The sequence below is a fragment of the Danio rerio genome, chromosome 21 (assembly GCF_049306965.1).
Source record: "Danio rerio strain Tuebingen ecotype United States chromosome 21, GRCz12tu, whole genome shotgun sequence".
NCBI classification, from domain to species: domain Eukaryota; kingdom Metazoa; phylum Chordata; class Actinopteri; order Cypriniformes; family Danionidae; genus Danio; species Danio rerio.
Window position 1 is genome coordinate 17179313 of NC_133196.1, and position 27019 is coordinate 17206331.

The 27019-nt window shown below is 36.0% G+C and overlaps 1 protein-coding gene across 2 annotated transcripts in view; it reads left to right on the forward strand.

Annotated features, from left to right (window-relative positions):
• The window catches only part of ptpra (protein tyrosine phosphatase receptor type A), a 60675-nt gene that overhangs the window by 14036 nt on the left and 19620 nt on the right, over positions 1 to 27019 (forward strand). The window contains exons 2-7 of one of the 2 annotated variants that reach the window (NM_131888.2): positions 17696 to 17742; positions 19897 to 19978; positions 22217 to 22630; positions 24879 to 24890; positions 26393 to 26477; positions 26719 to 26792. In NM_131888.2, coding sequence (NP_571963.2) covers positions 17722 to 17742; positions 19897 to 19978; positions 22217 to 22630; positions 24879 to 24890; positions 26393 to 26477; positions 26719 to 26792 — 688 coding nt within the window. In that variant the 5' untranslated portion in view covers positions 17696 to 17721. The remainder of the gene's footprint in view (positions 1 to 17695; positions 17743 to 19896; positions 19979 to 22216; positions 22631 to 24878; positions 24891 to 26392; positions 26478 to 26718; positions 26793 to 27019) is intronic. The other variant, XM_021468747.3, reaches the window with a different exon arrangement.

Genomic DNA, 27019 nt, shown 5'->3' on the forward strand with positions numbered 1-27019 from the left:
GACAACATAATGAATGACCTGATAATGACAAGTAGACAACATGGTTAATGCGTTATCAATTCATACAAGAACTTTTTACATTTTAAAATGTATTAATAATAAAATAATTGGTAACACTTTTTTTCTGATGGCCCATTTGAGTACTAGATTGCTTAGTATCTGTTAAAACTTCTGCTAAACAGACGTTTAACTGACTATACGAAACTCAATCAAGTCATCGGCGTGACCCACGGCGCAAGCCTTGCGCATCACCATGCATTTATACTTCTGCGCGCTGTTTCTGCTGCTCTGCTATAACACTTCCGAAACGCTAGCTGGCAGTAGGTGTTTATGTTTCTCTGTGTCGAGTTTCTTCGCTGGTGTTTTGTTGTTTCTGAACGCTTCCATAATGTACAAGTGGCTCAAACTCGCTCATTTTGAGGCTGGGATCGGCAGACGTGCAACAACTTTAATCAAAAGGTAAACACAAAAAAACAGTATAGCGTTGCATACGTGTGTGCTTGACGCAGAAGTATAAATCAGCCTTTATACTTAAACGGTAGGGGCTTTAGAATGACCAAAACAACAGTTCAGATGGTTTGCAGTGTGCTCAGCCTGTTGGTTTGTTAATTCACACACATTTTTATCATCACATGATCTCTTATCACACAATCACATGACCTTTTTTAATGCACAAACTGAAATTTGTGCGGTAAAATTGTTTCCATCGCAGTTTAAGCGCATCTTTTCTTAATAAATAAAATAAAAAGTTTATCCTACTCTGTTATTTTCACCATTTCTGATTTTTTATGAACATATGCAAAATGCCCATATAAATAGGTGGATGGAAGCATAGCTGTTGATTTATTGGCTCACATGATTTATTCAAAAACAGATTCATTCACCATAGTGTTTCTCTGCCTTTGTTTGAGACGATATTGTTTCTAAAACGTTAACCTTTTGTTAAACTATTAAATCAATATCACTTTTGTATTTGTATGCATGTTCTAGGGTTATCATGTTACTGGAATTTGGTACCAATTGGTACTGGAATTTGAAAAATGTCCATTTCTCCACAAATTGAATCACTGTTGAGCATCAGCTGATAACGCTGACTAAGATTACCGTTTTACTACCTATGCTTTACTACAAATACCGTGATGAAAATATGGTTAGTGTAACAAAACCATGGTGAATTTGTAGTTACCATGGTTGAACTATAATGGGGTTGAAATTTTAATAAAACCCTGGTAAATCTTTTTACCACTTGTCAGCTGCAGTTCTCATTTTCCTTCACTATATTGAAAATCCATGGAAGAATGTCCTGAATTGAATTTAAAATCAGATGAAGCAGTAAATAACAGATCTTTTTCACTGCATAGGCTGTTTTTCCTCAGATTGCTTGTCAGCACTGAGAGAGAATCTGACAGGCTGTGGGTAAGCGCTGTTTTTAGGATGTCCACTGTATGTGTGGACTCGCTGTGTGCCTCCGTTTGACTGTGTGTTAAATACTGACCTCATCTTTATACCACTTCCTGCCTTCTGACTGTGATGTGGCTCTCTGGGAAACCCTGACACAAGACTGATGGTGGGACCACACCACTCTCTTCCCTATAGACGGCCAGAGTTCTCCCTTTACACTGATTTCACTATACTTTCTTGTCATGTTATGGAAGTGATAAAGGATATGAATGAAGAGAATGATTATGTAGATGAACAATGTAATTTTTCAGGCCATGTCCACATGAACACGGGTATTTTTAAAAAACACATTTTTTTCTATCTGGCTTTGCCGTTCATTCACATGAAAATGCAGTGTTGGTCACTAAGAATGACACTTTCTGAAAACTGCGACCAGGGTGAAGATTTTCCAAAACTCCGGGTAGAGAATATAGGTGTGGACGCTAGGGCAGCACAATAGTGGACTAATCCAACATTGCAATGTTTTGTTTTTCTCCTATATTTATTGTGATATTAATATAATCATTTCACCAGATGACTAGTTTTATTTTGATTGGGATGATTTCTTGGCCAGACAATCTGCATAACTTTAGTTGCATTTTTTTTTTTTTGTGAGTCTAACTGTATAATCAATTAGGGATGTAACTATTATACATTTTGGTTGTATGATTATAGTGTGAGGAATAATCATGGTTTCACGGTTATCACAATTATTATGCATTCATTAATTTCAAAACTCTACTAATTTACAAAATCACATGAAAATTTCCTTGTATTTTAAAGTGTTGCTGCTTAGTTAAGTGTTGCTCTAAAGTTATTGCTGCTCAGTAACCAAATGATACAGCACAAAATAATCATTAAAAACAAACAATAGTCCATTTCTCTTTGAACTTAAAAATAAGCGAAAAAAGGTTTTGACATTTAAGCATAAGTAATACTTACTGAAAATAAATGACAGAACAATGAATAAAAATAGATAAAAATAAGAATAAATAAAAAATAGTATTTGTCTAATGTAAATGTAATGTATTTCCCTTTTAAAGTGAACAAATGTAGTCAAAGGCTGCTGAACCTCTGTCTAAAAGGCACTGTTGATCAACTATATTATGAACTTGTTTAGTATTTTCATTTTGTATTTGTATCTGTACAAAGTATGAAGCTGACATGTGACCTGCGGTGCACTCTAGGGTTGGGCCGATAGATGATGCCATCGTCCATCGCCGATCCATCGCCCCGCCTCACATTTATATTGATATATCACTTATTATTTTTATGTCATCTTAATAACAATAACGGCCTTTTCATGAGCCGTGATAAGTTTTACATAGCTGCCACTTGTACGGCTGAAAGCATCGTGATAATTAAATGAAGGATTATACAGTACCACTCGCGCTTAAAATGTGTAGATTCAGTGGTAAATGCTGTTACCTGCAAACCCCGTCCCACAGACTTTACAGTGAATGGCTTTAGTTATATTCATAGCGACTGGAAGTCTTTTATCCACTCTTGGAAAAGTGTAAATAATAGATTAACATTCAGCACATGATCACTAATAATATGTGCCATTATTAGAAACTGTAGGTAAATCTGTATTATTTTCATTCTCTCATCTTCAGCGCTTCACATTTTCGCTGTTGTATCTCCTGTCATCTGAAGGTAGAAGGCATTGACTGAGTAATTGACCGCTGATATTAACCAATCCATTCGCGTTCAGTTCCAGAGCAGTGGGCCAATAAGAAGAGCAAAAAGACGGGGCAAGCATTGCAGGCTTTTTTTTTTAATTGAGAAAGTTCACATAACAACTGTTTAAATCTGTTTCTGTTTGGTGTTTTTAGGTGCAAAGATGCATTCTGCATAAATGTCTTCTAAATCTGCGCATGCTGTGAGGGTTTTGCCGTGAAAACAGTGTGTGGGTGTTTCCCAGTTATAGGTTGCAGCTGAAAGCGCATCCGCTGCATAAAACGTGCTGGATAAGTTGCCAGTTCATTCTTCTGTGGCGACCCCGGATTAATAAAGGGAATAAGCTGAAAAAAAGAAATGATGATGAATGTCAGATATTATTGTATTATGTTTAAAACAATGGCCAAGAGCTTAAATTAGACCTACTTAGAAACAATTGTACAAACCAAGACAGAAGCGCACACAAGTCAAATTTTAGTGAACTAGTCACCAGACGAACACAAACCTTCTTACATTCTGGACTTTCCTTGCTGATTTTTGGTAGAAAATAAGTGTTCATTGGAACTGAGGGTCTATTTAGTCTTTAATGAAATCCACATTTGTTTTGGAGATGTTCTTTCCAGAGAATGAAAATTGGCCCTTAGCTGTTCTGTGATCAGGTAACTTGAGTAAGCATCGGATGGCTGTTCTGAATGAGTTGCTGGATGTGTTGTGTAGTGAAACAACATCAGGATTGTTGTTGTTGTGATGACGGCGTATGCAGTGTCATCCTGCCGATCCGCCGCCTCGTCCCAGTTTAAGGGAGATGAAGAGGGCCATTGAGATTATTCCTGTCACACTGCACACTCCTCCAGGGTGCAGAGCAGCGTATTAATAAACTGTGAATGGGGACAGACAGATAGCCATTATCTCTTCTTAGGAAATGCTCTCCGGCTGCAGAAAGGACAGCCATTGCCAGAGTCTCTGCTATACCTCAGTGGACATCGCATTGATTGGGGCTGTATGATTTCCATGATGCGAAAAACACAGACAGAGTCTAGGCCAGAAAAAAAACAACAGTTTTTAAAATAACACAGATTGCCACAGATATTGAGAGTAAGATTTACTAGTAATAAAGCACAAGTATCATTATTTGAATTGTGAATGATTAGTGGTTCAAATGTCTTTATGTAACAAATTTACAATATTTATTTTGCTAGCGCTCATTAGAATTCTTAACGTGAAAAATAATCCATTTAAATTAATCTATGGGTGACATTGTGGTTAGCACTGTCACCTCACAGCAAGAAGGTCACTGGTTCGAGTCCCAGCTGGGTCAGTTGGCATTTCTGTGTGGAGTTTGCATGCTTTCCCTGTGTTTGCGTGGGTTTCCCGGGGTTGCTTTCCCCTACAGTCCAAAGACATGTGCCATAAGTCAATTGAATAAACTAAATTGACCGTAGTGTATGTGTGCGAATTAGAAGCTGAAAGGGCGTCCGCTGTGTAAAACAAATGCTGGATAAGTTGGCGGTTCATTCGGCTGTGGCGGCTAATGATGAATAAAGGGACTAAGCTGAAGGAAAATGATTGAAAAAAATAGTTTGCGTTTGTGGTTGTCAATCAAAAGTCTGACCATTTGCTTCAATCAGTTTGAAGACTTCAGCCAAAGTATTTATAACCATGCCCCCTTACCATTAGTTTGCTCTAGGAAATGTGCTAAAAAAAAGCCCGTCCCCTACTCAATATTCTGTTTCAGTTAGAAGTACATCAACATACTGAAAAAAATCTCAGCAACTTTCAGTTCTCATGGAATTTAAGACCCATTCGCATGAAGCACGATAACTATAAAGATAACGATGAAGATCGGTTTGTATGTAAAACGACAGCAAAGTTCAGACCAGAACTATAAAGATAAACTATATAATTGAGATCCCTTTCAAAATTTTTTTTTTTTTTTATCTCGATTAATGAGGGATAAAACACTGACAGCTAGTCACAGTTTAAATGTAAAGGGCTGCTGCAATTTAAAGCTACAAACAACATTTTGGAAAAGCTTTGCTTTATGCTGAGCCCTCTTTTTTTAACATTAGAATGCAAAAGTTCATGTTTTAGTTAGGATTATGATATTTATGTCGAATTAGATTATATTAGAATTAGATATTGAAAAGCATAACATGCAATGATATGTGCAAACAGAAAAGCATATATAGTGATCAAAGTCATTCACTGTGTGATGATCCTATTAAAATGCTGTAAAGATTACCATATTCAAGACATGAAAGGCAAAAATATCCTTTTATGTGCATCTCTGAGCAACACTTTGGTGTATTCAAATTTAGAATAATCGTTTGACTGAATGACTCAATTAATAATCCATAAAAAAAAACTCCCAAGAAAACTGAAAACAACAACAATAAATATAAAAATCTGTTTAAATTCAGTCTGCAAATCTATGTTGGGCTGCATATTGTTTGGACCTGTTTTATGCATCCAATTAATTATGACTGTCATTGATATCTTGTTATTTTTTTGAAAATTGTAAATCCAGTAGAAATAGAAGTTATAGAACCAAATTTCTAGTATTTTATAGGAGGAAAAACTGTAATACATTACTAACTTGTTAAAGTTTTAATAATTCAGTTGATTAGACATGATGTTGAAAATTTTATAAACCATTAAATGCTTCAGAAACTCCAAGTGGAATTTGATAAAACATTAAACAGAATCTGGGAAAAAGTGAAATGGATATCCCCGGGCTCTAATGATGTAGAACCAGCTTCACTTATCTGAACTCAATTGCGGTGTATAAAGAGTGTACTTTATTATTTTACTGACCTGTGGTTTCTAAAGGCATGTAGTATACTCCACCTGTTCACTGCCTAACAGGTTGGCCATTTATAAAAAGACTGTAGTGTTCATTGTGATCGTTTTGCTGTACTGTAAATAGAGTCAAAATCTGGAAGATGGCTGAAAACTGTCTTATCACTGGTGCCTTTTCTTTGGAGATGGCCTCAGGCTTAAGAATTCCACTCATAAAGAGAGCAAAAATTTGTCTTAGTGTAGCTGTATTTTAAGCATGACCTCTCTGGTATGTGTTAAGAGCTACAAATTAATCACAGTCATCAGGTTTTAGCCATTTTAAGATGCAATGTGTTGTTGTTGTTGTGTTTCGGTGTGGTTACCAAGGTGTTTTTGGGTGGTAGCTCAAATGGGTGATACTTTATGAAAGAAGAGTCTTGTCTATAGCTGTACCATTTAATCAACTTTGTGGGTTTTACTTCTACGTGTATTCATATTCCTGATTGGTTAGAAAGGTAATATATCATCGAGTGGAACCATTTGAGGTTTGGCTGGTGCACTCTAATGATATGGGAATGATAAGTAGTGTAGCAGAGGGATTTGAACAAACTTGCACACCATTGTTCATCTGCATTCAAATTTAATATAGCTAAAATGACTTCCTTCCTGATTTCAACCATAGGGTTCTTGTGGCTTTAACAAAAGACTACAGCACCGGCATTGCTAAGGTCATGGGTTTGAGTGCATCAGGGCTCAATGATTCAAAGTTTGAGGTTGGTACGATTTTAAAAATGTAATGCTTTTTATTTGTAAATTAGCATTTCAAATCAATTAAAAGATTTCTACTGCAAATAAATGTTTACTATCCATTTATTGATTTATATTTGCCTCAAAAAAATGTAAACAGTTGTTTTAACATTAATATTAAGTAATGCATCCTGAAATAAGGATATTAGAAGAATGTCAGACGAATGCCTGTACCGTGTTAAACATATTCAACCACATGAGTGTTTGCTTACACTCCAAAAGTAAAGTGATCAAATGCTTTTCGACTATCTTTGGAGATGGCCAAAAGTGGGGAAGCAAAAGGTATTTAGTTTATACCTGTATTTAGTCTTGTCCACTTTTGATTGAGCTAATAAAATTCATCTTGATAAGATGATATACATTTAAAGACTAAATTATTAACCCAACTGTGAAAATTTTCATTGTTTTTTAAATATTTCCTGAGGGCTTTTTAATATTAGTTTGTAACAAATTTGAAATGTTTTAATTTGTTTCTAATAACTAATTTATTTTTTACTAGTCATTTTGCAAAATACTAAGATTCAGCTTAAAGTAGGGCTGGGCGGCGTGACCTAAAATCAAAACCTCACTTATAGGACTGGGCAATATTACAAAAAAAAAAACATCACGATATCATGCTTCATATTATTCAATATTATTCAAATATCGATTCAATATCGATAATTATTAAATATTTTTTAACAATAGATTTAGGAATATAAGGATTTTTTAAAGCACTTTTTTTTCTCAATTTACCAATGTTACTAAGGCAAATAGTTTTACTAGTCAAAAACAAAAATATTTCAACAAAATATCTAATCTCTTTATAATAAAATAAACACAAGTGTTAAAGAGACTCTTAAACTTGATGAATATAATGTTACAAAGTGTGTGCAATGGTAACAGTAGCGTAGGGCTATGCGTCAACGCCATCAAACGTTTCTCCAGAGGATAATAAATGAACAAATCATTGCTGCAGCTCCGGTGCAAGTTTATGAAGAAAAGTAAAAGCACTACAGTGTTTGTGTGCGCTATGTTTGTCTGAGGTAATTAATCTGCCGTTTTTACAGAAATGTGTATATTCCATACAAAGTATGAAGCATATTGGTTAGTCCTACTTGCACGAATCGCGGTGTGCTCACGGCATTCAGAAAAGTTGAGATGTTTTTCAACTAGGTGTACCTGGAAATTGATCATGCACCACGTATGCATCGCTTGCACACCATGTGTGCGTCGTGTAAGTCGCGCGCCTCCAATGGAAATGATAAACTTACTCCCTAAGCTTATTAGCATTTCTTTCAAGGAGTGCTCAGCAGCCACATTTAATAAAACTATAGGCTTCATACCAAACTTTTTATCGATATTGACAATGGTATTCGGTCAATAAATATTTTTTATCTGATTTTATCGCTCAGCCCTACTCGCTTAAATACTTCAATTTTGATTATTAAACAATTTTTTCAATGAAATTATTTATTTACTTATTCGATAGTTCATTGTTATCATTGATGCTAATAAAATCATTAACAATAATGGGTCTGAAAATATTGACCATATTTGTTTTTTATTAAAGATTTAAATCTTTTATATAAAAATTGTTATATTTCAGCCAAACTAAAAGAAATAATAGCTTTAATACTTCAAAATAATTTGTGTCAGTTAACATTGTCACCTTAGAATTATAAGGTTCTATCTGCGTTCTGAATGATTTTGAGATATTGAGCTTCAAAGTTTTTGCATTCCATAGCAAACAGTATGTGTGGAACATTTGTATTTTAAATAAAAAGTCTTAAAATGGAAACAACTTATAAAAAAACATCCTATAATGTAAATAAGTTGTCAATTAATAAGAATTTGTCAATAACTAAATTTTGACAAAAATGTCTGATAGAACCTTATAATTTTAAGGTGACGAATAGCTGATGCACAGTGAGTTAAAATAAACTAACATTATTTAACTACAACATTAATACAAATTAATTAACACCATAACATTTTATCACTGATTGTTTGATCCTGTTAGTAAATACGTAAACGAACATTAATCCAAAGTGTTACCAAATAAGACTTTCTCAAAAAGAAACTATATAATAGGAAATGGTGTGAAAATTGCCCTCTTAAACATCACATCAATATTTGAAAAGTCATTTCAGTGTACTATTCCTTTAATAACAATGACAACAAAACTGTAAAACTTAAGCAACTTTATCTCTACTCAAATCTGCTGTAACCTCCAACAGGAACAATTTGTACAACAGACGAAAATGCAACCTCTGCGGTAGTGCTGTTTTGGTGTTATGAAAACCCTCTTTCACTCTGAGGTGCAATCGAATGCAGCAGAGACGTAACTCTCCCTATAGGATGCAGATATTTTGCACACGCCCAAGTCAGTGTTTTGATTTGCCTGGAGAACGTGAGACCTCTGCAGGCTTGTCCTTTAGGAACGAGCCTCTCGGCGGAGCTGGAGACAGGCCATTTGTGCACTTAAAAATAAATGATGTCAGATCTCTGAGGAAAATCCCTATTATGGGTGTCATCTATTAGAGGTGTGCCATTTCCTTCAAGATAATATCCAGGCCTGACTCATCAGTCCTAAAACTAGAGGACGAACAGCTCGGGCTTGACTAGTTTTACAGAAAGTATCATTATGCAACAGCTTGGCTCTAATCCTAAATAATGTTTTGCTTTTCTGTGATGGGTTAGTTAGGTGAGGGTGTGGTGCCTTTTGGGCTGAATGACGGATCTGGCAGGCAATCAGACAGACGGCGGAGGAAGGAAGGAAGCAATGTGCTCTCTCGGGTTTACGGCTTTCCTGCCAAGTCCAGAAAGGGAGATTGGAACAGATAGAGAGACTGACGAGTAATGTATAGAGGGGAGACGGGACCATCTGTCTGTCCCATCTGAAGGATTTCTGCAGGCTCAGCCAAAAAGGGCTCTGATATGCCCTCCACCTGAAGAATGCTCAGCTTTTTGTCTAGAGCTGCAGTATATTGGAAAAAAACACGGTGATACTTGATTTTCTTATTTATTTTTGTTTGTATACATATACAGTTATTGCTTAAGGGGGCTAATAATATTAACCTTAAAATTGTTTTTAAAAATGTAAACACAAAAATATTCTAGTTGAAATAAAACAATTAAGTTTTTTCTCTAGAAGAAAATGTATTATAGAAAATAGTGTGGAAAAAAATCATATAAAAATGTATAAAATTTACAAAAGAGCTAATAATTTTGACTTCAGATGTGTGTTTCTCTGTGTGTGTTTGTTAATTGTGATTTGGATACTATTTCACCAGATGCTTGAAACACTATGTTTAATACAGAATTCATAATTTAATGAAAATAATATTTTTTAATTTTTTAATGATGATTGGAGTGGTTTTCTTCTGGTGTGGATCTGCATGAAATATAATACACTAATTTCAAGCTTGGATGAGTTTAACCTTTCACGCTTATGATCACATCAGTGTCCTCAGCCTTGGCTGGTCCCTGAAACGAACGATCACACCGGTGTGATCATAAAGTTAGCGGAAAGAAAAGCAAGAGGTGTGCAGCGCTTGTCATAAATCACAATTTATTCGTGCTTTCAATTAAATACCATTTATTTTAGATAACTACAAGAAAAACATACAATTTAAGGTTTGTAAAATACACTTGGATGTCTTTGGAGTTTGCAATAATACTTGTTTTTTTAATATAACTGTAAGATGTCCTTTGTTTATGTAAGAAACACACTATTTATGTTGCTAGAATATTTTCTCTACTCCTCTCCCAGATAAACAGTTGCTTACCTTTGTGTATTTTGGCAGAAAATTCTGAATAAACATGATGGAAATCCGGGTGAAGCAGTAGCACGGTAGGTTGTGCTGTCGCCTCACAGCAAGAAGGTCGCTGGTTCGAGCCTCAGCTTAGTTGGCGTTTCTGTGTTGAGTTTGCATGTTCTCCCTGCCTTTGTGTGGGTTTCCTCTGGGTGCTACGGTTTCCCCCACAGTCCAAGGACATGCGGTACAGGTGAATTGGGTAGGCTAAATTGTCCGTAGTGTGTGTGTGTGTGTGTGTGTGTGTGTGTGTGTGTGTGTGTGTGTGTGTGTGTGTGTGAATGTGAATGTGTGTGTGGATGTTTCCCAGAGATGGGTTGCGGCTGGAAGGGCATCCGCTGCATAAAAACTTGCTGGATAAGTTGGTGGTTCATTCTGCTGTGGCGACCCCGGATTTTCTTAGCCGACAAGAAAATGAATGAATGAATGACGTAAATCCAGCAGCTCATATCTCTCCTGTGGTTGTTGATGAAAGGGATACAGCTGAGATCAGAAGTTAACGAGAAGTATTAATATTTATTTATTAAAATATGCAATAATTGTATTTTATTAGCATCTATCCCTACCTCAACCCTAAACCCAAGCCTCACAGTAATGTAAGAATATTATTTGCTGTACAACATCAAAAAAATTATGCTATATTGATGTGAGTATCGTGTGCTGTATCCCATCCCATCGTCTGCAACTCTCACATGGTTGTCCACTGAAGCTAATCAGGGCTGTGCCCGGTTAGTATCTGGATGGGAGACCATATGGGAAAGCTAGTTTACTGTTGGAAGTGGTATTAGTAAGACTAGCAGGGGCACTCAACCTGCAATCTGTGTGGGTCCTAATGCCCCAGTATATGGATTGGGACTCTATACTGCTCAGTGAGCGCCGTTTTTCAAATGAGATGTAAACCGAGGTTCTGACTCTTTGTGGTTACAAAAATCCCAGAATATCCTTTGAAAACATGTAGGGGTTTAACCCCGGCATACTGGCCTCTTTCCATTCTAACCATTCCCATATCATAATAAGCTTCATCACTCTGTATCCTCTCCACCAATCAGCTGGTGTGGTCTGGCGCGAAATAGCTGCTGTTGCGTCTGTCAGATGGATGCTGCACACTGGGGGAGGATGAGGAAAGTCTCAGTTCAAAGGGTTATTCACCCCTTCCCCTTAGCCCTACGCTTTCAAGCTAAAAAGAATTGGGACACCCTTACCCCTTCACGAGAATACGCAAAACGAGGGGTAGGAAAGAAGAGGTAAGAGGAAGGGCTAAGGGGTAGAATTTGGATTGGGCCTTTGTCTCATTCTGCTGTGGTATTGACAATCGTGAAACTTCACAATATTAGACATGTATAGGTGTAATAATAACCTTATATACAGCGGGAAAACGTATATATTTGTATGTGTATATGTATTAATTGTATTCAATTATTTATACAGTGAACACCATATAATCACTATTATTTAAAATAAATTATCAGTGGACCATACACTGTAGTCTTCATTGTAATTAAATATAATTAATTTGTTATAGCTACATACACTGATGCATAATTTCTTGAACCTTCTTTAAATGATTACACATTGACAGGCCTTTCAAACACACGCAGGTGATAAACTATCACTCCATTATGCAAAAACTTCAAATAACCAAAATCACATGAATAAATCACTGAACTGTGTTGTCTGTAACCCTGACTCGGCATTGCACATGATTCTGCTATGTGGCTTGTGCGAATGCACACATTGCAATGTCGATGCTGAAACGATATATTGTGCAGGCCTGCTTTAAACAAATTATACCTGACAATGAGCATCTAGAATTGGTGCGGTTGGCAGTGGTATAACAGGCCTGTAAATGGGCTCTGTGGCCTGGCTGATTTGATTAAATTCCCAAAGATGGATGAAACTGACTGAGTGGATCTTCTTTCTATGGAAATGGTCAGCTGTTTGCATTACCTAACTGTGGATTTCCATCCGAATAAGGAGGAGGAGCACAGATTTACATGTAGCCATTCATTGGGAGGAAAAAAACTTGCTGACAAGTGTCAATCACATTATCGTTGGCTGCTTGGGGGATTTCTTACTAACTTGTTTTTTTTATAGGAAAAGAAATTAATGGTTTTATTGCACATATGTGTTCATCAAATGAGATTATACAGAATATAACAGTTTTTGAAGGACAGTATGACTTTAAAGTTTGAAAGAACAACTGCCTGGATGTTCTTGAGCCTGCTATTTATATGGCTGCTTGCCACAAAACATATAAATCAGACACAAAACATTGTTTAGAGCTATAATAGTTTATTAATTATTTAATTAAATACAAAGCTGACAGAAACAAAAACAACTGAATGGACCTTACATTAACCTTATGTAGTATTCAGTCATAAGTGGCCCTCAAACCAACAACAGTTGTGTGATAAACATATAAATATGAATGTGAACATATTCACTGACAGTCAAAAGATGATTTGAAATACCCGGATAAGCCTGTGCTATTAGTTGAAGCGGTTGTTATCTGGGAATAACATACCTTAGAATGTTGCGACTGACATTCAGAATCAAGTATTCCAGAGAGATTTGTTAATCTATGGCTGTTCATCATTTTAAGTGGGTTGATTCAATTTTCATTTGCAAGAGCTCAATTTTTATGGATTATCAATTATTTGAAAGTTTTTTTTTTTTAATATGATATTTTTATTTCTAAGAATTTACATGAACAATTGAATGACAGTAAATGGAGAATTGATGAAAATAATTAAAGAGGCATGGACCTGTACATTAAGCTTTTGTTATCATTATAAATCTTTCTTTATTTCAGCTAACATGGCTACATTAAAACAGAACATGCCTATCTACATTTTAAATAAATTCTCATGGTTTCCGCTACATTCATTCTTCCTTGGCGGGGCGCCACATCAAAATTCATGGCTACATTACAGCTTCTCATTCAACACCTTCAGTTGTTGCTGCTTTTTCAAAGCGGGTTACAATCGAACCAAAACATTAAAATGTAAGTGAATTATAACGGAGCGAGCTTATCTGTAATCATAGTAGTGCTGTGCGTTATTAGTTTAACCCTATAAGGTTACATGCTGACTGACTAACCGGGCTGTGTGATTTCTGAGGCTAGCAAACACGATGTAGCTTTCAGTTATGATGAACATCGTTTCCATATACTTTATTAATAGATGAAGGTCTATGGCTCTGCATACAATGACTTTTACTTGCTGGAGTTTATGGCAGTTTCACTTTACTTCAGGAGGCATCAATGCCGTTCTGTAGGTCTATTGGACACATTCATATATATTCTTAGCCGATCTAATAAATGTTGGGGACATACTTGTTGAATAAATGCTTTAAATTCCACTTCAGCAGCGTTTATTTGAGAGTGCACAAGAAAATCTGTGCTTGAGCAGCGTTTTGAGGGCATGCAAGAAGTTTGGTGCATGAACAGAGGAAATCAGCGCGCAAGCGAAGAGATTTGCATGCTCGTATTACATGAATGCGATCTCGAGTTGTAATATTGTGCTCACGCCATTTTCATTGAAATAACACCATAGGCAGGGATGGGCAGTATTTATGATACAATTATTTCAAATATGTATTTCAAACACAAAATAGTATTTTGTCATTTGTATTTTTGAGGTTTATAAAAACAGGTTAGTATTTTGTGTCAGAATACTTTAGTGTGTTGTATTTGTGTATTTTTTTAAATTACTGTAAAACACAATGTAAGAAAAATGCGACCTCTAATTGATTGGCTTTGTCCCCATTTGCTAGGCTTGAGATCAGAATAGAAAATTGATTAATATTGAAGAAGGGTGTCAATGCCTTGATTTATGAATGGAAATTATGCAACAACAAAAACACCTAAAGATGGTGTACTGGTGTTCGCTTAGGGGGTGGAAACGCAAAAAAGAGAGATAGTACTATGTGCCAACTCATTATATGCTTTACATGTTTTTTCAATCATTAAAGAGATCATCTTCAAGACAGGACTCTCTGTATGAAATTTGTACAAAATTTATTGTAAAAATATGCCCACCGACCTAGTCTGTACACAAACCAGTGACCTTCTTGCTCAAAGAGAAACAAAGGTTTATGAATACCAACTCAGGTGTTTTGTTTCATAAGAGTAGAGGTTTACGATGTGCGCACAAGCTGACTTTAATTTGCTCAGAGAAACATTGCTGCTGTCAAACATTGTTTACTTAAGTCAGTTTAATGGTGAAGAGATTGATCGAACATGCCTATTGATGGAAGGTTTGCGAATAAATTTCATGCTCCCTTGTAAAAATATTTTGTAGTATTTTAAAATACAGTATTTTATTTTGATGCTTGTTGTGGCTGCTGTATTTTGTTGTTTATTTTTATACATGCAAAATGGAGATATTTGGTATTTTATTTTAAAATGCATTTCAATGTATTTTTGCCCATCCCGGGCCATAGGTAGAAAAAATCCTAGATTAAACGCTGTCTCATCTTTTGAGAACTGATTTGAATTGATAATTATTATAGGTGGGCATAGATTAATTATTTTATTCTAGATTTATCTAGATTAATCTCAGAATTAATATAGATTAATCTAGATTAAAATGGCTCATTTGAATTCTGCCGAAGGCATTCAGAATCTGTGTGCTACCCAAATAATAAGTCTTTAAGAATAGGTTTCTCAAGCCAGGTGGCGCATTAGACCAGGGGCTCATCTCCTGTTCCCAAAATGCATCACAAACTGCTTGAGAATCTGTTCTACTATAATAATTGGTGATGAAAATAAATGATGTTCAATAAGATGTACTTGTGTTTACCAACTGTTATTCAGTTAAACATGAATTTTGAAACTGTAGGCCTACATGAGCTCAAAACACTGTGAATTATATATTTATTTAGTTTTTGATGACCTTAATCTGACTAAAGTCATAACTGGACTAAACAGAAATGGAATTAAGACATGTGGAGTATGCTTATATTAGTGGCATTATATAAGTAAACACCGTCATGTAGGACTTTTCGCCATATTTTCCGACAAGATCCACACATACGGCTGTCAGTAAAGGACCACATACACACACACACACACACACACACACTGTGAAAAACATTTTTTTTCTATTTGCTGTGCGTTATTAAATTCCAAAACACCTCTCACCAGTCCTTACTCCTTTTTTGCGTCTAATACCCCAGTTTGTCATTGGGCATGAATGAAATGTTCATGAGTCGAAGTAAAACTGCCGAACTGCTGCTTAAGTCAGGCATCCTGCTGATTGAATCAGAAGAGCACTTTTTTTGTCAGACGGCTCACCGGTCAGGTATACATCCACGCTAAAATAGTCATCATAGCTTGCGTAGAATATACCAATCTCCAACCCAACTTTGAGAATAGATTAACGGCTATATATATATATATTTTTATCGCCGCATTAACGCCGATAACAGCCCACCACTAATACTTATACTGAGATTACATTAATTTAAGATTACGTTAGGGTTTTAAATAACCCTATTTATTAATGCAATTTTTATTTTATTACATTTTTTCATTTATGTTAAAAACTTGGCTATTGCATAATTACAGTGCTCAGCATAAATAAGTACAACCTCACAAACCTATCTTTTAAATTAATAATTAATAGGAAGCTATACAATATAATATTTGTGCATATATATTAGTCAGTACTGAAGGCAAATATGGAGCTTATCTAACAAAATAACTTATGATAAATTTCCAAAAAACTAGTACACTCTTATTTATATGTTCTAGAATAATATTAAATACAAAAAAAGAGGAGAAATCATTATTTAGTTAAAATTTTGTATGTTGTAATTATTTTTTTAAATATTTAGCTTAAATTTATATGTATTGTCTTTCAATTTCTAAATATGTTTGATTACTAAAATATTATTTTAATATATTTGTTTAATAAATCTGTTTCGTTTAAATGCACCAAAATACATTGCCTATATTCACTGAGAATTTGATAAAAAAAATATTCATTTTCAAAATGGAGTGTACTTAATTATACTGAGCACTGTATTTTGGGCAACGTTGGCAAGGAAAATACCAACCTGCCCTTCTGACCCCTCTGGACCAGCAGACAAATCCCTTATTGTTGAGCTCTTGTCAGAGTTTACCTAACATGAGTGAGCAAAAAAAAAAAGTCGTTTTTTTTTGTTTTGTTTTTATGTGCTACTGCTATAGGAAACATTTCTGAATGTAAAGCCATTGATGAAATGTCAGTTTTGCCATCTGAATTGTGGTGTAGATATGAAAGCAGCACAATGCGAGTCGCGAAGATCCACCAAAAGCTCTTTGAGGATTACTGGCCGTGGTTTGCTAATGTTTAGATGTCAGACGTTGCTAAGAGGGGCTGGAAACTGATTGGCCATTCGGAAGAGCAGCAGTATCATGGATGCTCATGCTTGAGTGGCAGAAGGCCTGGATTATTTTAGGGTCTGACCTTTCAGATTGGCACCAGGATTATGACGGTTTAGTCAGTGAGACACTATTGAGATTACAGCACGTGTTAGCGGTCAGCCTGCTATACTCTCTGGGTCTTGGCTTCAGGAGCTGTGATTATATTTTCACTCCTCACATCAAACCATCTCGCAACTAAGAGCTTAATCCCCTCGGACCAAATCCGCAGGCAATCTGCCGGATGAATAAAGACACTTGGATGTTGTCTGTCTAGTATCTGTTGCGCTTGTCTGGGTATGTGGTCATGTGAGCTGTGCTTGGCTGGATAAATTGATATATTCATATGAATCTGTGGTTCAGAATTAAATTATATTTTGTTTCTAGAAAGAGTTTGTTTGTTTTGTGAATGTAATAGCCAGGCTTATCAGCCTGTGTCACATTAATGGCCTGAGCTTCAAATCTCTGCTTGATGTGTGAGTCTGAAAGCAGTGACTCATTTCCTCCCTCGATATAGAGGCTGCACACACATTTATGAGCGGCCTGTAATTAAAGTGGCAGTCGGGTTATCACAGTTTTGATAAAACACACACACACACGCTTTTATAACTTAGTATTTTTCTAATTAAATTAGTAGTATAGTAGTATACTTTTCTATTTTAATTAAGCTTTTACTCGGTATGTAGTAAAAATAAAGGATTTTTAAAATAATTACATTCCTGTGTGAACAATATAATGTGAATGTTGTTGCGTAGTATTAATAATAAACTCTGTTTTTCACCTACAGGGGATCATTGTGCGAATGAGTGAGTGATGCAGGTTTCGTTTCTCCAGGTGAGTCTCCTTTTCCTCTTTCATCAAAGCTATGTGTACTTGGCTATAACAACAACCCAAATATGAAAGCTCAATAGCTAGTGAATGTTCAGTCAATAGTAGAACTGTGCCATTAATTTAAATCATATCAAAATGTCGATTTGGACATGCTTGATTTTTATATCGCTTAAAGCACAGTTTTCTCACAGTATGGTATATGAACCAATCATAACGCTGCGTGCCTAAACAGAGCGCTAGAACAGGAGACTGAATAGTGTGCGTATACAGGAATGATGAGTTCAGCTCAGGAGGGAAAGAGTCAACATCTGTAATGTTAGTTTATGTTACTTTGGGTACAGGAAGGCTGATGTATGGCAGAACCAGGTAACTTGTAAGTCAGTCATATTGCGTCTAAAAGCATGTGGAAAACATGAGTATGTCGCTTCCTTCAGCATTTTCAACGAGCTTTGTGGTCGCTCTTTTGTCGTTGTTCGGTGACCAACAATCGTTTTCTCAGAGGATGACAACCCAACAAAACATTAGCCGCGTTTCCACTGTCGCGCCAAAAGTGAGCGAGCCAGGGCAAGTCGCGTTTCCATAGTCGCTTCCGGGACCTGACCGGGCCAAATCTGAGTTTTCTCGGGATCAGAGGGCGATCTTTTTTTGTCCCGCTGATTATCTTGGGCCAAAGTGAGCCAGCTGGGACTTCGGGGTGGAGTGAAAGCAGAGGCGGAGTTTGCAGGATGGTGTGCCACTGTCATTACACTAGTTTTACCATGACACACAAGTTCATGTGCCAAAATTAAACAAATAAGGGAGAAAAAAAAAACATAGCTACCGGTCAGTTTAAGATTCCATAAAACACCTTATAGACTAGGGGTCTTTTGCTTGAGATTTGAATTTAAGGCTGTTGCATGAAATAATAATTAAAGTAGTTTTTTATTCAATAAGTGATATTTCTTTGCTGTGTCCTTCTTGATGTTTTAATAACACATAATAATCTTTACAACATATTAAAGACACAACCGCCAGTAACTGTCAGTTGTCGATAGTTTTTGTCAAGTTTAAAAGGTGTGTTTGTGCATGCAACATGCGCTTTTAGATGCATGTATTTGTGTGCGAGAGTCACAGCGCTGTCGTTGTCGTGACCGGCTTTTTTTCTTCTTTATTTTTTTTAGAGATGATACAAAATATGAATTCAACAGAAAGACTTTTGTAGTGTCATAGATCTGGATAAAATAAGCTATAGGCTACTGAAATCATTTCAAGAATTAAATAAAGGATATAATAAAAACTATTTAATTAAATGAACCAATATAAAACAAACAAAGCTATAAGAATTTTGGTCTATACAATATAAATAAACCGTTTTAAGCCATAATAAACTTTCATATACAAATCTGAAAAAAAAAGATTTTAGATATTTTCTAAAAACAACAGAGGAGTTTTGAAATATTATTTGTAAAGTGTTTGGATTCGATGATATTAAATCATGCAAACAGAGCATTTTTGAGTGAGCAAAACTATCAGAAACTACCTTTCAATTTCTTTCTGTCATCCAGTCCTGCATAGCTTTATAACGTAAAAAAGTAAAAACTGATGCGGATTTTGGAAAGCTGCTATACTCGAGCGCAGTGGTATAGGCTAAGCCTATATTTTATTACTTGCTCTAATGTACTGAAACACTTACGGTTTCCTTTACTTCAGATTACCATATAATGTGCAACATCCTTAAATTATTCTCTTAAAAAAACGGGGAAATACCCATTAAGTGTATTATAGCCTAAGGAAATAATAATATGTTTTAGGTCTCTCCGGAGCATTTAGGCTGAATCTTTAAATCAAGGGCTGGACTTGAATTTGTCTATTCGTTATTGTTTAAACCACTGGATTGTTGTCTTTTTTTATTTTATTTTTTTTTTTTTTTGCATTGCTACATGCCATAAAAAAATGTCAGAAATGTGGTTAAAAAGGGTGGTAACATTACTTTGATTGAAGATTACACGTTACAAATATATATAAACCGTGTATAATTCATAGTACAGCAATATTCAATTTTAACAATACAGGTAAAATATTCATTGTCTAATTTGATGACTTTTAAGCACTGCTTTTAAATGGTGCTTATTTGTAAGACTGAAGTCATAGTTTGCTGCTGGTTTGTATGTTTTTCAGGGCAGTATGGGTGTGTGTCCCCTGCTCCTGCATGTGGCCTTTGTGGCCCTCAGCACGGCCCAGACTCTCCCTCACCTTTCAGGTAAGACACTTTTGCTTTGGTTTAGGCCCTTCCTCATTGCAAAAGCAAACTCACTGCCCTTAGGGTGTGTTCACACATGTAGTTTGTTTTTTTTGTTCGTTGCAGAAAAGAACATGATAGGATTTTGGATTCACGCTCGTTTTTGTTAGACTTATTGAATGGTCATACATTTAGCATTTTTACAGGTGGTTTTAAAATGTGTAAATTAGTCAGAACTGTAGCAGGAAGTCAGTCTCACACATTTAAAGACCTTAGGTACTGAGCCTGGTGTGCTTAAGGATTTTATCCATTCTTGGTCACATCTTATGACATCCCATCCTGTTTTTGGTTTGTTTGGATGTCATTGGTCTGTGTTGTTTTGTTTTTTGTTTTTTTAGTCATACTACATCAGTGTCCTTGTGGAAATCTCATGAGATGCGTAATTTTAACAGTCTCAGTACATTTGTTTGGTACACGTGGCATCTTTCATGCTTATTCAAATGAACCTCATTAACAGAGCAATTGCACCCGAGTTTGTTTTTATCAAACAAAATCCATGTTGAAAGAAACGTTTGCAATCCATCAACTCCATCTAAAAATGTCAAATATTTTGAGGCCTAGGAAGTTAGTCAAGAATTGCCTGGAGGACACAACATTTCCTCACACATCTAATTTTGTTTTGTGAGATACCTAGTGTCCACCTTTATTTGCATTAAAAATTCTGTTAAACCTAAAGTACCATTTAAAAATGTGTAATGGATGAAGGACTGCTCATACCTTTCGATACCGAACACCTCATGACTTAAAGGGCGCCAATGTGATCGTGCACACCAAGTGTCATTAGGAGTGGAGAGTAGCAAATTGGATTTGAGGGTGAATTGGACCCTCTCCGCTGTCGCCACTGACACGCATGGTTCAGGATTGGTAGAGCTACACATCGATGAATTTGCTCTTCAGTGTTTGAACTCTCAGTAATGATTAAATCACACTGAACTGAACTGAACTGAACTTAAACACTAAAACCTGGACCACACTGTTCCAGTTACTATGACCATTTATGTGAAGCTGCTTTGACACAATCTACATTGTAAAAGCGCTATACAAATAAAGCTGAATTGAATTGAATTGAGTTTTATTTTACTTTCATTTCATGACTTACAAGTTTATTAAGTGTCGTATATCGCGATCTCGAATCGACCCCCTAGACCCCCTTAATCCAGCATTTCTATGATTCTGCCTATCATATTTTCAAGTTCCGGAGAGAAGAAAAGGTGGCCGCACGAGTCTTTTCATTGTTACACACACGTTGCTCAGTGACATTGACACCTCCAAATGATATTGAATGAATCAGATACTGTATTTATATGGTATAATTCATAGAGGTATTTATACCCCAGTGTCTAATGATATTTCAGAAATCATTCTAATGGCTCATTTCTTCTGAGTGCTATTCTGAGTGCGATTCGGTTCACCTTTATCGGGCTTGCGTTTCCACTGCCTAAAGGGTACAGTACCAATGGCGCTTTTAGAAGGCCTTATAAACAACAACGAGACACAGGGTAGATCCTGCTCTTTTTGGCTTAGTGGCTGTTCATCAAGACAACAACAAAGTTTGTTTAAACCCAGGTCGACCATGGCTCGTTATTATATGTATATATTATTATGGTGTAATGTCTTGGCTGTGTATTTAAAAATGGCACTTCCTTTGTTTTCATTCTCCTGGCTTGTACATGAGCTAGTGACGTACCTCTGTAAACCAATACTGATCTGCTGCGTGTCTTGCTACGCCTTTTGGTACCCTTTTGTTGTGCTAGTTACCCTTCAAAAGGGTACCAAAAAAGTGGTATGGTACGCTTTTTGGTACCTTTTGACAGTGGAAACGGCCATAAAAGCATACCGAATATGCTGATTTGGTCGTCAAGAAAACATAAAACTTTTCTATTAATTAAGCTACATTTATGTAGGATTCTAGGAATTTCAAATAACCAGCATTGCCATTTAAATCTGTTTGAATATTGTAAATACAGTTATTTTTAAAACATTTTAGTTTTAAATTTGTTGATGCTTTTTGTCTTGTGCGTTTTAGCGTTAGTTGTCTTAAGTTTTAAGCAAACAAGCAATTGATAGTAAAGAATAAACCATTCTTGATATTGCTATTTGTGAAAAAAAGGTTCAGATTCCCATTAATGAAGGCTGTTTACTTCATGAATTTATTGTATTAAATGTATATATTCTAAAGCTTAAAAATCTCAATCTTAGGTGCGGTCCAGACCACCAAACCTACACCCCATCCTCCCACGACACCCCTAATCATAGTCACCAATGGATCCCCAACAGCCGCTCCAACATCCACACCGTCCCCACAACTTATTGCAACAAAAGCCTTCAATGACTCTGAGGGTACTGCGGCCCCAGAGGCTACCACTGCTCCTCCAGTCGTCCCTCCTCCAGCTGTGCCCATCCCTACTGTGGTGCTACCTGTACCGCCAACCCCAACTGCCGCATCCCCGTCTCTCACCACCAACAAAACTGGAGATCACCAGACCACCGTTTTGGCTCCAGCAGGGACGCCAACGCCTGATCCCACATCCACCCAGTCCTCCTCAGAGCCCGAGACGGAGACCCCGTATACCCCAGCTGATGCCACCACTGCTGACGTCAACAAGCCAGAAGGTACCATTCATCTGTTCTTTTCTTTTTACCATTTAAATGATTGATCGTCATTTAAATAACAATCAATTAATCAGTTAAGCTTAATAATGTCTGTAATTCAGTGGCACATTGAAACTGTCACAAAGTGACACTCAAAACACAAGCATAATCACTCACAGGAAAATACTTTAGTGTAATTAAAAGGCTAGTAAAATTAAAAAGTGTAATTCAGTACAGTGTTTCTCAACCACGTTTCTAGAGGATCACCAGCACTACATGTTTTTCATGTCTACTTTGTCTGCTGATGATCTGAATCAGGTGTGTTTGGTTAAGAAGGCATGCAAAATGTGCAAAGCTGGCGGTCCTCCAAGAACATGGTTGAGAGAATTTTTAATGATTAAATTGAGGCTGCACTATATTAGAGAAAAAACTGACATTGCAATATTTGTTTTTTTCTGCGATTATATTTTGAGATATAAATATAATTTCACAAAATGACCCTATTTGAAAAGAATTTCTAATTTTATATTGATTGGAATGATTTGTACAGGAGTGCATCTACATTAAATATACACAATTATACTAAATAAAATAAATAAAAGCACAATTAAAAAAAACAGAAGGATAAAAATAAAGTAAACAAATTTTTTTGTGGGTTTTGATGGAGTCTAACTGTATTAGAAGTAATAAAATTCAGTAATTAAATGTAAAATAACATTGCATGGTCTTTATTATAATTAATAGTTATACATCATTAATCTTCTTTATACGTTGTACATTATACCTTCTTGTGTTCAAATGGTTTTAAATTACGTTGAAATCTTACAGTCACAGGCCTTTAAAACATCCGCATAATAAAATCTTTCATATTAGATTATAGTTAAACTTTGCAACAATTCCACATATCTTGTGTTCTGAGCTGTGGTTTCTAGTTAATCCCAACTTGAAATTGAAGTTACTGCGATGCGATTATTGCAGATTCACACATTGCGATATCAATGCTGAAATGGTATATTCATTGTGTAGCACTAGATTAAATGTGCCAGTAACACTCGATGTACACACTGGCAAATACGTGAGCTATTAGTTTTTCGCACTGTATTTGTGTTATTTTCTTCTTAAAAGTGAATTGGATATTTTACTATAGGGCCAATATTAAAGAAAAATGTGATGTTTAACATGAAAAGATGTCAAATCAAGTCAATTTGGCTTTATTGTCATTTAAACAACATACAGTGCAGTACACATTAAAACGAAACAATGTTCCTCCAGGACCAAGGTGCTACATGTAACAGCATAAATTGACAATATAACACAGGACTGTGCACTACTAAGTAGAGAAAGCAAAATTAAAAAACTTCTGAAAGTCATGGAATAAAAAATAAATATTACCATGAATAAAATAAAAATAACAGCATGTCTTCTCTACTTGGTTTCAGGGATGCGTTTTGACATGTAACCACATTGCCTAATGCGCTGAAAAGTCAGAAGTTGTGTTCATGGCAGACACACTTTTAAATTGCTCATTTATAGTAAACAGTTGAGCTGTATATTGTTATGCATTTTATTTGTGATTGTTCTGATATATTTTCTTATTTTGAATGTCAGGAAAATCTGGAGAATGCTAAAAGGTGGAGGTTTACTCAGTAATGTCTGATATGTTAAAGCATGTGACATGTGCTTTTTACCTACCTCTCATATTGACTAAATGCTAATTACACGTTCTGATACAGCTTTCAGAGGTAATTGAAAAACTCATTTGATTGGATTGCTTTCGTATTTGAAAGGCTTATGTGCCGGCAGCTAGCTCTCTGCAACTCTCACATGGTCACCCGCTGAAGCTAAGCAGGGCTGTACCTGGTCAGTACCTGGATATTAGAACACATGAGAAAGCTAGGTTGCTGCCAGAAGTGGTGTTAGTAAGGCCAGCAGGGGGTGCTCAACCTGTGGTCTGTGTGGGTCCTACTGCCCCAGTATATTGATGGGGACTCTATACTGCTCAGTGAGCGCTGTCTTTCGGATGAGACAATAAACCGAGGTGCTGAGGTTGTCATTAAAAATCCCACGTTAGAGTTGCAGTAAGCTAGTTTACGGCGACCACTTGTCTTAGCTGACCACTTGTGAAGTGATTACCAAAGAAATTGATTACAAAAAAAAAAACACTCTTACCAGGTGGAAAAAGGGCCTATTTGTGAAAAATTGTGTTTATAGTTTTCATTATCTAATCTATTGTTGTTGTTGTTGTTTTTCCCTTCCTCGTTCAATAAAGGTGAAGAGCAAGGTAAGTTTAAGTGAACTATTTACTTATTTATTTAATGTAGTTTACTGGTAACCAGGGTGCGAATTTCAGGGGTTTGGGGCCCCCTAATTAATGCTTGATGCCCCCCTGAAGGACATCCAAACAAGATCTATGGGGGGGGGGGGGTCTGCCCTGATTTGTATCTTAAACTATATTAATAATAAAAATAATAGATTTTGCTAGTTTCAGCTTGGCGCAAGAGTCGTTTTGAGGCGTTGCGCTACGCTGTTTAAATAGCAAATGCATTAGCGCGCATATGTGCGCCCATAGGCGTTCTGGTCTAAAGAGGAAGGCATTCTGAGGCGGACCGCTGGCGCGTTGCTTATTTGAGAAACTAAAATAGATTTTTCAATAGACCAAAACAAACCCGGTCTAAACTCCGGCGCAGAGTTGCGCCTCACTTAAACACTGCTTAATACGCACAAGAGAGCAATAGGCGAATATCTTTACATATGAAAAAATTTAAATATTAAGGATATTTATAGGATATAATAAGAATAGATATAGGATATAAATATAAAGGATTAAAATATTACAAAACATATTATTTTCTAGCCTACAAAAATATGAAAAATCTTTGCTTTTATGTCTTCATCTCGGGAGGCTTTTTCAGTTCATTCATAACATTTTGCTTTTGTATAATGTTATTATTATTAGCAGTATTATTTATTATATCCATATTTATATTTGTTTTATTAAAAACAAGCTTAGATTTGCCCACCTGCAGGTTTTAGACCATATGGGGCACAGCATGTGTTTTAGGATATAACTCAGGTTTTTGAACACACTTTGTTATTATTGTTCATTTATTCGTTTGCTGGAAATTAGAACTGAATATAGAAATAGTTTTGAAACGAATATTTGCGCTTAACAAATGCAATTAATTATTTGTAGACTAATTGATGTCTGTGCGTAAAGGTTTCCCTATCCAAGAGCGAAAGTGAAAGTAGATAGATTATTTCTCATTCTCACGCAGTAGATGCTCTATTGAACTGTTAAAAAAATTGTTAACTGTTTGCTAGTGAAACGCTCAGTTTTTCCACTTAGACTTACTTTACGTCCTGTAAATAGCAAATGCGCTTATGGCGCGTCGCAGCTGGTTCTTAAAGGTAATTGGAGATGAGACTCTGATTGGTTTATTCTCAAAACACACCTATAACTCATTAAGAAAATAAACTCAACCCTTTTAGACCATGCGCCATGGCGCAAAGCGGATTTTCCCATCCTTAAATTAGCAAAAACGCGCTCTGACATGCCCTGAAAGCGTTTGCGTCCTGCGTTTTGCGCTCTGCGCATGGACCGTCAAAATAGAGCCCAACAAGTTTGATTAATAAATTAGATGTAATTGAATTAAATATATAAAGTTGGTTCAATATTAAAAAAAGAAAAAACACTGATTGTCAATGTATAATTCGCACCCTGCTTGTAGCCATATATTGTGCAACCTATTAGAAGATGCCAACTATTTTATCTTCTGCACACAGATGACACAGCGATCATGGCAGTGATGGTTGCCTTATCCTCTCTGCTGGTCATTGTCTTCATCATCATCATCCTTTACATGCTCAGGTAAGATTCCCTATTTACAAACTCCATTTGGTACAAAAACTGCTCGCAACATTGAGAAAAACATAAAGACAAAGTCATGAGCAAGAAGCACTTGGAGCACAAGAGAACCAGCACAGTCGTAGAGAAAGTGTTGAGAAAGCTCCATTCATCAGGAAAGCCTCGTCGCCAGCAGGGGCCGCGGGCATCAATTGTCCAGTTGCCATGGTAATGATTGGCTTTTTGTTGGGCTCTGTTGTGGCAGGTTTAAGAAGTACAAGCAGGCAGGGAGCCACTCCAACTCCTTCCGCCTGACCAACGGCAGAGCTGACGACACAGGTGAGTTATTTCACCATCACTGATACGCCAATGGAGATTTTTTAATTTTAGTTTTATTTCTTTGTTTCTTTTTAATTTGTATTTTTTGTAAAAGTGTTTTAATTTTTTTTACAAAAACATGTGTACATATTGTTAACTTTGTTTTTATTTTAGTGCATCAAATGAAATTAAACGAAATGAAAACGAGAAATAATTCCTTCCATTCATTTATTCATTTATTTTCTTTT